The sequence below is a fragment of the Nilaparvata lugens genome, chromosome 2 (genome assembly GCF_014356525.2).
Source record: "Nilaparvata lugens isolate BPH chromosome 2, ASM1435652v1, whole genome shotgun sequence".
NCBI classification, from domain to species: Eukaryota; Metazoa; Arthropoda; class Insecta; order Hemiptera; family Delphacidae; genus Nilaparvata; species Nilaparvata lugens.
In genome coordinates, this window is record NC_052505.1 from 80,368,002 (window position 1) to 80,381,857 (window position 13,856).

Genomic DNA, 13,856 nt, shown 5'->3' on the forward strand with positions numbered 1-13,856 from the left:
GTTATTCAGTTGTAAGGCCTTATATGTTATAATATGTAGGTAATATATTGTACAATAATATTGAGTGTCTATTTGGCACTTGAGTTCTAAATGAAGTGTGATGAGTTAACTCGTTTGTTTGTTTTTAAAGCTTCCCACAGAGAAACTTATCAGAGTATAGAAATTGTCAAGAAATGAATCACTCATAACACAAAAAATAAGAAAGAAATTTATTCAATTCAATCATTTAACATGATACAACTCTAACATAACAAAAATCACTTCACTTATATGGGCTACTTTATTCAAATTAATAAAAACAATATAAAACTTGTAGTACCCTTTTATTGAAACATTTTAAAAACTTTAAAACATTTCAACGACTAGTTTCGACCTACTTTGGCCATTTTCAACTTTCATTTCAATGGACAAAGTAGGTCGAAACTAGTCGTTAAAATGTTTTAAATTTTTTAAAATGTTTCAATAAAAGGGTACTACAAGTTTTATATTGTTTGTATTAACATAACAAAATACAAAATAAATCACACAAAGGAACCCTCTCTACATACTCTCCCGTGGTACAGAATACTCCACCAATCAAAAATCTTTTCAACTCCTTTCCAAAAGTATCTAGATCTTCACAATTATTCAAATGAGTAGTTTTTCAAATGGAAGTTTTCTAATGAATTTAAGACAAATACATGTTATGCGTATTTTAAGTATAATTTTATATACTAATCAATTTCATGTTTGAACACTACATACGCTAAATTCAAATTATTATCTTACTCTGATTAAGCTGTTTTACGACTCACACTGGCGCACAAGGAACCTTCCTTTTGCCGGTGTATTTGCCTCACCTACTACTGTACCCCACTCATGGTAGCATAAATTAAATCTTCATTTAATAATTTATTATCTATAATGTGATGAATAAGAATATCATCTCGAGTTTATTTCTAATTAAATGAATAATTAACAGTTCCTTAATTTTTATGTATGTATTTTAGTTAAATGCAGTAGCTTATATTTATTTTTTGTAAAGTTTTTTTGTATTTTATTTTTGGCAGATAAATAAATTCAAAATTTGATTTGTAATGTAGCAATGTTGTTGGTTGGGGCAGGCTCGTGCGACCGAATCAAGTGCCCGGACGGCAAGTTCTGCATCCTCGACCAGAACCTGAGTCCGCACTGCGTGCACTGTGACCGGCGGTGTGCCCCTGCGGGAGGGTCGGGCGCCCCTGGCCCCCTTGGCCCCCTGGGGGCACTCGGCCCCCTGGGCGCCGGCCCCTCACACGGCCCCGTCTGCGGCGTGAATGGCGTCACCTATGACAGCACCTGTCACCTGAGGCAAGCCGCATGCTACTCCAGCAAGGCCATTCCCGTCGCCTACCGTGGCAAGTGTAAACGTGAGTAATTCCGAATCATTCATGTTCCTCCCAAATATTATATCAAGATTATTATAATAGACTTGAAAATATTATCATAATAGATTATTTTTATATTCTTGGTGTTAACAACAATGTTTGTAATTGTAGAGGATAATATCCTGCAAAGGTATAAAACTGAGCGCAAAATTCCAAAAAATGATAATTACAATAGATGAGTATTATTAAACGAAAGTCCAAAGTAAAATGATGTAAACCACCCCGAAGACTTCTGCTACTATAAATATTGACAACATTGACTGCTAACATAACTGTTAAGTAAATTCTTGTAAGAAGAACGTTCACTGATTTGAATTTATATGTTTTGTATAATATGGTAACTTGTCAAGCAGCTTCTTCAAGGTTCGCTTAAGGCAGCTTATTATTTAATAAACGTTTCTCTATTCTATTATTTTATTCTATATGGAAATTCGATGAGAGCTCCTATCCAGAAATTATTCTTCTAATAATAATTAGGTATCGATTAGCATTTCAATAAATTCAATTTCTCATCAATTCCCAATTATGATAGACTTGAAAATATTATGATAATAGATTATTTTTATATTCTTGATGTTAACAACAATATTCGTAATAGTAGAGGATAATATCCCGCAAAGTGTATATATACTAAGCGCAAGATGAGATGTTTCATGAGTTGCGTCCTATCTTACTATCATTTTTATACCAGGTACATAGAACAGTTAAGCCAGTTACACACACATTGATTCTTGTTCGTACGATATTTTTCCGTTCTTATAAATTCTATAAGATTGAACAGATGATTTCAAACAGATGATGTCTGTCAAGTTCCGTTTAATCTGATAGAATTCATAAGGACGGCAAAATATCGTACGAACAAAATCAATGTGTGTGTATGTGTGTGTGTGTGTGTGTGTGTGTGTGGGTGTGTGTGTGTGTGTGTGTGTGTGTGTGTGTGTGTGGTGTGTGTGTGTGTGTGTGTGTGTGTGTGTGTGTGTGGTGTGTGTGTGTGTGTGTGTGTGTGTGTGTGTGTGTTGTGTGTGTGTGTGTTGTGTGTGTGTGTGTGTGTGTGCAGGGCTTTATAGATTTTTTCATTCAAGCTCAACATTATCTTTACATTAGTGGAAACCTTCCAGTATGATTTTATAAAATCTCACATAAGCTCTTCTAGGCCGGTTCACAGCAGGGAGAGATACCGGAACGTAGCTTTCTTTTTTTGCTAATCGTGATGCCCAGATGGGCTTTAGGCTTGTGCGTGGGTTATGAAGCGGATGATAATGAGAGATGAATGGACCGGTGGGTTCCGAACCACCGGGAAGCGATTTTACAACTAATGAATCATATTTAGAGGAGTTGGCTCGAGCGGTCACCCTTCCAACAGGAGTACCAGACGCATGATACCTTTAATTTACATCCAAATGATATCAATTATATGGTTCCCCTTCTCAGTGATAAAAATTAATCGACTCGAGCAGCCTACACAATAATTTGAATGCACTAGGAAAACATGCAGCAATAATAAATGCATCTGTGTTTCTTCCGATGAGATGGGTGGTGTGGAATGTCTGCAAATAAGACGAAGAGAGAGTCAGGGGAGAGAAGCAATGATAATCACGCCTCAAACCGAAAAGCTTTTCATCTTGCGATTATTTTGTTGGCGGACGACGCTTTTCGTCTCACTTGCACCTTTGAATAAATCAATGTCTAGCATAATGCGAGTGTGTGTGTGTGTGTGCGTTGGCAGACGACTGCGGTCGTGTCGGACGACGGACGTCGGTCGGTCGTTTCGTAGTCTGGTGAGTGCACTTGGTACCCCCTCCACCCACCACCCCGCCGACACTGTTTGATATTGTGCTCCATTGACCTTGCTCAAGGCTACTCAAGGTCACTGACACAACTGTCGGGAAGAAAGGGGTGGGCAAGGCAGGGCTTGCTCTTTGGGTGATTCTGTCCCCCCTCGCCCCACCCCGCCAAAGACGGTAAGTCCGGATTTGTGTACATGTGTGTGTGAGTGTAAGTGCAGATCTTCTAGAAAGGTGCGCGCAGTGAGTACACCAGACGTACCCCAACCTCCTCCTCCTCCTCACCAACTAGGATGTTGTCAACAACAAACCGAGTGAGGGCCGGAGGGGACTTGGACTGGACTTCTCACCAGAGCAGCCATCAATGCATTACTCCTCATAGGCCTACACTAGTTCACATCACTCTAAATACCAAAACACCAACTCGAAAAATAAATTTTGTGATAGATAAGTAAATAAACAACATTGTACAAAGTTTATAAGATGTACCTTATATGAAGGAATACTGTATCTTTCTAGTTTTTCTAGAAATCTTGAAAACTCATGGTTGATCTCTATTATAGTTATAGTTGAAGAGTAATAGTTGATATCTGGCTATACTTTGCTGAAGCCTTTTACGAAGTTGATGGGAATGAAGATTTTTATGAACGAGAATTGATTATTTATTCTTTATTGATTCATACAATAAGCACATCATCAAAATGATAGGGAGAGAAGAATAAGGTAACCTTGTGCTATTCCTCTCCCAAATTTAGATTACGTTACACATAGTCCCAAATAAGTCAAGTCTTGTAGTTGTTCACTTCACAAAATTTTCAGTCCTTAATTATTTTCACAAAGTAGATTTTTAAATTCAGATGCTTCAAAACCAATCATAGAAGATAAATTATTTTACATTATTATATATTATTTTATCGCTAAAATAAGAAGAAATTCACATATTAAAGAAATAATTTTGAAGGACCAAAAAACAAACTTAATTCTCGTTTTTAATTCAATAATAAGTGCACCCAAATGTAAGGAATATGCGTTTTAATTGATGATTTCATTTTAATTTTGAAATATGTCACCATGATAAAACCTATCAATTCGTTTGATATTGAAGCTTAACTTTTTCAACTTCAAATTACGTAGTATTGTTTTCAACATTATCTTGTAGAATATACGTTTCAATTCATATGCGTTTAATACACGAAATATTCGTTTCATTCAATGCTAATTTCATATTCATTTCGCATTGTCATTATTGAAATACCTGTTAATTCGTTCCATATTGGAGTTGCACTTTTTCAACTTGAAAGTATTGTTTTTAACATTAACTTGTAGAACAGTTAACTACGTTGATTTTTCAAATGGTGGATTAGCTGGATTAGGGAAAACTAGATGGAAATTGTGTTTTCCAAGTGAATTCTCTTATTTTGGCTTGTTAGTATTGAAGTAACATTTTTTCGTTACATTCTCTATATATTTAAGCCGTCTTAGCCGTCGGAATCGAAATGAATATATTTTACAGATCACGTTATTAATATATTTTTGCAGATCACCTTAATACAATCTATCAGAATATATGATTTTTCCATGATTTGTGACAATTTAAGAGTTATTAATCGAACCATTACCGACCTTTTGGCTATTCCATCGTGATTAAAATCACGATGCTCATTTCCACGCTGCAAAAAGATCATTGACTCATTTTTCATACGTATCAATTTCTATGTTGGATTTCCTCTCAGGGAAATTTTGGATACTTCAATTATTCATCCAATCTATTTGTTTGGTATTCATTCCCTCCCAATCCTGCGAAATTATTAATAATTTCAGAATAGTTTTAGGTGACATAGGCTACCCTTGATACTTCCTTTATTTTTTCTCAAGTGTTGAAATTCAACTTCTTATGCATTTTCGAAAAATCTAGTCATAACTTGATTTCCCTCAGTCTCACAATATTGATAAAATATGTAGCCTACATAATTCACTTCATTGCATGCATGGCTATCGATTGACTCAAGTATGTCGCAACCGAGTTGAAAATGCATAGCAAACCTCACTGCTTTGAGAGTGCATCGGTCTTATTTCTTGTTTTCCTCAATTTTCTTTAAACGGGATATGATCGTTTGGAGAACGTTCGTTACGTCAGCACCGCCCAACATTAATTCTCTCCCTCTCCTCTCACTCTCTCCTCTTTCTCTCCTGCTCGCGATGTGATTTGTAGAGAAAATAAATTTCAACTGCCAGATACCCGCGACCAAACAGCTAACGGTTGTCTGGTGTCTGTTTATCGTTGCACCGTTCAGGTTGCTGATAATAGCACGTGGTATGGAGCTAGCCGACGAAGGAGAGGATGAGGATGGAAGGGAGAAGGAGGATGGAGAAAAAGAAGGTGGTGTCTGGGTTGGGTGAGGGGAGGGGTAGCTCGCCTGCCGCCGATGCAATAAACTTTGAAAACAAAAACGAAAAGAAGCACATGTAGCGTCTAAGCTCGGAAGAAAGTTCACCACAGGTGCATTACACCAATAGCAAATGTGAACTTCAACGGCGAAAAGGCCAATGATTTGATGCTATGAGTCCATGATAATGCATGAACTGTTTCACGTGTCAACATTCAAACACATCTAAAATCCAATCTGTACTAAATTCGGTCTATTATAATACATGACAACATGCTACATGGATAATAAAAAATAATAAATTACGTCATGCTGTACTCATTTCTCGTTGATTACAATGGATGGGATAGTTCTCTATCAGCACTATGTTGATTCAATTGATATACGATTTTCTAATTTTATGATAATCTGAAGCGATTCTCTAATAATATTAGAAAATGGTTCCAACATTCTCAACATAAATGGGATTGCCACACATTCTACAGGATTCATACTCTTTGATTAGACTTTTATTTGGACATTATTTTTTGATGAACAATAAGGCTTTTATTTGATGAAAAATACTGTATGTATATAATGAAACTTCAATGAATAATAATAGATATTTGGTAACAAATTTTGTTATGTAGGCCTATATTCATACTTTTTTAGATAAGAGTTGAATGCATTGACAATAAATTAATATTAAAAGAGAATTAAATCATCAAATCAATAATATTAATAATTATTATATTATTTATTTTAATTATTAATATTATCGATTTGATGATTCAATTCTCTTTTAATATTATTATCATTATAAATATTAATTTAATATTAATTCATTATCAATGCATTCAACTCTTATCTGAAAAAGTATGAATATAGGCCTACATATCAAAATTTGTTATCAAATATCTATCATATCCATATTCAGTTTCATTATATTACAGTATCTTTCATCAATTTTTTTCAACATTTTTTGGTAGAGAGTTAGTGGGGAGGATATTTTTAATATTCTTTCCGAAGAATGGACATTGATATGTCCAAAGGTCCGCCAATTTATGTAGATGCATAACAATATGATTATTATCTATAGTTATTATATTACAAATTGCTTTTTCATATCATATTGTCACGTGGTAATTTGAAACCACCAAATATTTTTAAATGAGCCAATAAAATGTAATAGAACTATAAAATTGGAAAGAAGGTTAGACCTATCTAAAGAGTAAATCAACTCAAATCAAGTATTATTAGCGATTAGGAGTAATAGCATTATCAACAACGATAAGAAAACATGTATTATTGTGATTTAATAATTATGAGAACCCATTGGTAAGATCAAAAAATTATAAAGCGGCATAATTACTATTGGCGGATTAAAAAAAAAAAAAAAAAAAGAAAAATAAAATGCATGAACATTGAGGTTAGAGTTACTTGTTTACCTTTTGAAAAGAATTAGTCGATCTTGGATAAATCGATAATTATTAGAACCAATACTGAACGAATCAGCTGATTATTCGATCAACCCATATGACCGGTTGAATCATATAAAACTCACTCATAAAGGATATATTATGTATACTAAAGGAAGTCGATGTGTAGAAATACAAATAACTATTATTTCTGTATAAATATTTGTTATAATCTAAAAAAGCATGATAAATCAAGAGTATACAAAACTCATATAAAACTAAATGTATTATCTATTAAAATCGTATGTTACGATTTATTTATGAATTCAATTTAAGATAAACACTCCATATATTTGTATAAAAACTTCTTTTATTTAATTTTTTCTATTGTAAAGCCGAGGAAGCCCTGATTCCCAAGGCAACCAATTGTATTGAGTCTATTAAATTGAGGGCCAATCAGAGAGTAGCTTACAGAATTATTCTAGGAAGAGGCAAATTTTTCTAAAAACCTCCTTCTTCTGGCTTAAGATCCTGACCCGAGAGGATGCACATGGAGTCTAGGGTCTTTTCTTATTCCTTTTAAAAATTTTTAATGAATTATTAAGCCAAACCCTTTTTTAAATGTAATGTATGTTTGTTGAATGTTAATTGTTTGTGAACTCAGTGCTGTCAAGGAGTTCGTAATTGTAAAGATTCCCATAAAAATAGCTTTAATTCGAAAGAAACTTATAAAAATCTGGATCACGCGTTAGCCCAGCAGTGACGAAAAGGAGCCTACCTAATTAATTATTGGAAATAATTAATTCAATCCACGAGAACATCCAGAACTTCAGTCAGTGAGTGATAAGTCAAACCAAATGAGCTCATTTTTCTACGTTCAGTGGGGTAATAATTAATAAAAAAGCGCTATTCCTATTAATTTGAATTAAAATTAAGAGTCACCACGTGTTGAACAATATCACATAGTTCACAAGAACATCTTATAAATTTATTTATTATATGTAGGAAGCTTACTTCCATGCACTGCCCGAATTCATATTAAAAGCCCTGAGATCTCATGTTTGAATATTAATTTATTAAATATTAATTTTGTAATTGAACCAAGTATATCATATCAAACTTATAGACCGAACAGGTTTTTATTGGTAGAATTTTGTATTGATTGGAAGTCTAAGTTCCAGTATTAAATATAATATATTTATGAATTTGAAACTCATTATTGTGAATATTAGCAAAGCCTGTGATAATTATTCAGATTTTAAAAGTAGATTATTTAAGTGAATTATAGTTATATCGAATATTTTATGCATATCTGTTTTATGGGAATATATTTTGTGTTTTATGTCAGCATACAAACTTATAGAATTTTTTATTATATCCCAACTCATCTCGTGTTATATAGTTTGAGCTGTTTTGGTACCAACAAATATTTAGCAGCACTTAAAATCATAGAATCAAGTAATATTAACCTTATTCAGAGCACTCAATATTTATCATCCTTTGATGATATTCATTTTATCAGCCAGAACAAGTATATTAAGAAATTATATTAATAAGGTTCCAGTTATATCATATAAGGATCCAGAGAGCTTCAAGAACTGGCGTTGTAAGTTCTAAGGAATTTTGAAAGGATATATTGGTGAATACTTGTATTCACGACGAGCGTTTTAAGAATCAACTAGAAACAACTATAGTTGGTCCTGATTATTCTCTAGTGGTACATGGTTACTGATAATCAGTCATCAAATATTCTTTTAATTTCCTTACTGGTATTCTTCAAGAACTTCATAGAAGCAGCGGTAAGAATTATCAATACCTGGTCCATGAACCTTATGGTGATTATTTGTACTTATAAAATTCATGTTTCTACCACTGAGCTAGAGCTGAGGTTTGAACCCAGTAATTTTGCGAGCCGGAAGGCCTTAATTTTTTGTGAATTTATTCGCAAAAGAGGGAATTTAGAGACTGCTCTTACAAATACCAGAAACATCGTATTATCTGTGAAGGAATTGCAATCCACAACTTCTCACAATAGCTTCATAACGTGGGACTCTATCATAAGAGATAACCCCCCCAGGAGCACAACTTCACACAATGGCACCCAACCAGTGGAGCATGAGGAAAAGCTTACCTACTCAATCTTACTATCAATGATTAATGAAATTATTGATAAAACTGAAAGCTGCAAGAAACATAATCTGAAGTTGTTTCGACAAGATATATCTGATGATCTATTGTAAGTTCTGGCTAAAATAATTGAGTTGCTCTTCAAATTAAAATTCTTCAAGCTGCATAAATACAGACAAACTGTATCACACGAGTTTGATAACATAATTCTCATAATAGAGAAAATTGGATGGAAATTTCCATAAAAGTTATATTAAAAATTGGATTTTGATCTTTGAATCTAGACATTGTATGCTGACCAGGGTTATAGGTTATTTGAGGCATTATAATACTATCGTTATTCAGGAGGATAAGACCCTAATTAAAATTTTAAGAACTATATTAGTGTAATGTGTAAGCCATATCTGTCTATGTTGATAAGCGTACCTGTAGCACTCGAAGGTCTTTTTGTAATATATGTACATGACACTTGAAACTTCAACACAACACAATTTTATCCAGACTAGGCACTATCACTGAATCCATTTTAATATTCCTGAGACTTGGCAACACACTTGGCTATTTACTCGAAGTATTCCATAATAACGTCACCATGAACCAGTCGCCGGCTAACTCGCAAATTTCCTACTTCAGCGAACATCCCCAAAACTATGTAGCCACGACACCGGCAAATCAACAGCCCCAGGACGATGCAGCGGAGACCCCACGAGAGAGAGAGGGAGGCAGCATATGCTCCATCAATTTCGACCCGCAAAACTTGGCCCAATTGTCTTCTACGAAGATCGATAACGCCGTCGATGCGAGTAAGTCCGATGAGAGTCCGGATGAGGGAGTGAGGGCGTCCAACCCGGTACCGGCGTCTTCGCAGATCGCCCCAAGCACCGCCGAAGGAACGGAGAGTGCCGCCACCCAATCGCCATCCGATATCGCCAGTCAACCGCCATCCGCAACCACCAATCTAGGAAAAGGCAACATCACATTAAATTCTTCAGTCGGATATACTACAAACTTCATAGCAAACGATTCTATAAATGAATTTAAACTCTTGCTCAGCCAAGCCGTAGGAGAAGATGTCACGGATTTCTGTACACTCTACGTGGATGATGGAATTATTTCTTCAACAAATATTCAGGACCATTGTCAACACCTAGATATAATATTTCGTCGTCTCATCAGATGTGGACTCAAATTGAAATTATCAAAATGCGAATTTTTTGCACAACAAGTCAAATTTGGGACATATCATCACCCCGGACGGCATCTCCCAGGATAGCAGTAAATTAGAAGCCATCAGAAAATTCCCTTCACCAACCAACCGAAAGCAACTACAGAAATTCATTGGATTTCTTCAATTCTATAGACGTTTCAACAGCCGTATGTCACGCTACACTGCCCAATTAAGTCACGTATTATCTACCACAAAGCGTATAGTAGAAGTCTGTAAAAAATACCGCACGCTACTGTTGGGAAATAAAATTTATATCAATACCGACCATAAAGCTCTTACATTTTTTAAGACAGCTAAATTAAACCACAACAGACTGTCAAGATGGTTTCTCGCTCTTCAAGAATTTGACCTCGATCTCACACACTTACCAGGAAAGCAAAATCAAACAGCCGATTTTCTATCCCGAGAATTAGATGCCACTTACTGTAACGACACAAACCTGAAATGCTACGCAATGGAAATGGACGAAAGCATACCATATCCCGAGAATATCAAACCTCAAGTTTACAAGAATACACTAACACCCAGAAGGATTCAGAATGCGCAAAAAGAAGACCCTAAGCTATCCAAAATTTTAGAAATACTGGAGGAAGGACCATCTGAACCGCCCCACTACCTGCGACAGTACACGCGATACCGTGGATTCCTATTTCACCGCACCACACCACAAGATTATAACTGGAGAATCATAATACCTAAGGAATAGCGGAAGAAGTGATTAAGGAAGCGCATGAGAGAATTGGCCACTTTGGAGTAAGAAAACGATATGTACACTAAAAGAAGCCTGTTATCTGAAAGGTATGCACAAAAAGGTAGTCAAAGTGTTAAGAGCATGCGACCTATGTCAGAAAACCAAACATTTAAAATATCAAGTCAGGGGAGCAATGATACCTATATTGCCGACCGCCCCATTGGAGTTAGTATCAGCCGACATTTATGGTCCTCTACCCCTAGCACAACATGGAAGAAATATATATTCGTATTAACATGCACATTCTCTAAATACACCATGTTCTTTCCCATCGGTAAGCTAACAGGGGAAGTCCTAGCAAATTGCATAGTGAATAAGTGGACTCCGCAAGTAGGAAAACCTAAGCGCATCCTATCAGATAATGCATCATATTTTTGTAGCAAACCATGGAAAAGAATACTTGACCTGGCTGATATAAAAATATCTCGAACTTCCACATATTCTCCTAGTTCGAACCCCGTGGAGCGCCGCATGGCAGAAATCTCACGATTCATGAGGGCGTACTGCGCTGAAAAACATCAAAGTTGGGTTAGATATCTACCATTCTTGGAAGAATGTTTCAACAATTGCATCAATGAAAACACAGGATATACACCAGTAGAGGTTATTTTCGGAGAAAGAAATAAAATGTTTATTGAAAAGTTAATAGATTTCCCACCGTCGAATGCTTTAACTCATCCTAACCTAGACATCTGTCACATTGTACAACAGAGATTAGAAAGGTCAGCGACCTCGCGAAAGCATTATCATGATAATAAATCCAAGCAATTTAAATACAGTGTCGGAGATGAAATACTTTTAAAAAGCCATAGATTATCCAATGCATTGGAAAAAACTACCAGAAAATTCTTCCATATTTATACTGGACCATACAAAATTGCAGCCGTAACTGAACGTAATACAGTTCAGTTGTATGAAGAAAGCAAACCAAATTTAACTTGGTGGGAAAATATTTCTAATCTCAAACCGTATTATCGAGACAATAAGCGATAAGAATATAAACAATAATATTTGGATTCATGGACCTACCTGTCAACAAATACGTACCAAACAAACACCAGGCAACACACTTATTTCGCAGACGAGTATCCACTTCGAATAACAACACCTGAAAATAAAGAAATGAAAAATTTAGAAACCATTTTTAACACCTTTCTTATTAATGAAACAAGAGAATAAATAACTTCTAATGTTAAAAGCCAACTTACCTTCATGTAGCAGGAAGAAACATCAAGATGGCGACAAGTGACAACCGAAGCCAACGTAAACCAGCTGTACACTACGAAAACCAGAGTAGTCAATGCCTATTAAATCATCAAAGTTGATACCCCGAATAAGAAGATCAAGTGTCATATAAATGTGAATTGCATGTAGAGATATTATAAAGATATTATATTATTATTATTTATGTATAAGCTATTAAGAAAATCACTAAAATTATCCGCCAAATGATCAAACCGCATAGTTACCACCAAAAGCATTAATCCCAAGTCTCAATGTATTAGAGGAATAAGAAGTTCTTGTTGATAAAACCTACCAAAGATTATCCTTAAAAATATCCATTATATGAAAACAAAGCCCAATTTCTGCAAGAGAATGAAATGAAAATGTACAAATCACTGTTCTATGTTGAGGGAGAAAATATGTTATACTCTGCAAGTCGGAGAATTATCAGTTTGTTAGGTTGGCAATGATTTTGCACCAACATTCAAATGTGCTTCTGGCCTGAGGGCAGAGCGTGGATTAGAAAAAAGATTTATATTATGTATGGAGGAGGAGATAGTTTATATTGTGTATTGTGTGTAGAAGGAGATTGGCCGATGTAAGGCGTATGTATTTGAATTGAATTTATTTATTGTTGTATATGTTGTTGAATTGTTAGGAGGTAAGATTCTCAGTAGAGTTATTAGCAGACTTTGTAACATGTATGATTTCTGATCCAAAACCAACTGGATCATAAAATTTATATTATATTCTCGAATTGTCGTTTTAAATCAGAAATCAGAGGGCGTTTTGTGTCACGTGGTAATTTGAAACCACCAAATATTTTTAAATGAGCCAATAAAATGTAATAGAACTATAAAATTGGAAAGAAGGTTAGACCTATCTAAAGAGTAAATCAACTCAAATCAAGTATTATTAGCGATTAGGAGTAATAGCATTATCAACAACGATAAGAAAACATGTATTATTGTGATTTAATAATTATGAGAACCCATTGGTAAGATCAAAAAATTATAAAGCGGCATAATTACTATTGGCGGATTAAAAAAAAAAAAAAAAAAGAAAAATAAAATGCATGAACATTGAGGTTAGAGTTACTTGTTTACCTTTTGAAAAGAATTAGTCGATCTTGGATAAATCGATAATTATTAGAACCAATACTGAACGAATCAGCTGATTATTCGATCAACCCATATGACCGGTTGAATCATATAAAACTCACTCATAAAGGATATATTATGTATACTAAAGGAAGTCGATGTGTAGAAATACAAATAACTATTATTTCTGTATAAATATTTATTATAATCTAAAAAAGCATGATAAATCAAGAGTATACAAAACTCATATAAAACTAAATGTATTATCTATTAAAATCGTATGTTACGATTTATTTATGAATTCAATTTAAGATAAACACTCCATATATTGTATAAAAACTTCTTTTATTTAATTTTTTCTATTGTAAAGCCGAGGAAGCCCTGATTCCCAAGGCAACCATTGTATTGAGTCTATTAAATTGAAGGCCAATCAGAGAGTAGCTTACAGAATT

The 13,856-nt window shown here is 34.6% G+C and overlaps 1 protein-coding gene across 2 annotated transcripts in view; it reads left to right on the forward strand.

Annotated features, from left to right (window-relative positions):
* LOC111047675 (follistatin-A) overlaps nucleotides 1-13,856 on the forward strand; it is a 100,441-nt gene that overhangs the window by 67,181 nt on the left and 19,404 nt on the right. For both annotated transcript variants that reach the window (XM_039421860.1, XM_039421861.1), the window contains one exon: nucleotides 1,104-1,388. In XM_039421860.1, the coding sequence (XP_039277794.1) occupies nucleotides 1,104-1,388 (285 nt within the window). The remainder of the gene's footprint in view (nucleotides 1-1,103; nucleotides 1,389-13,856) is intronic.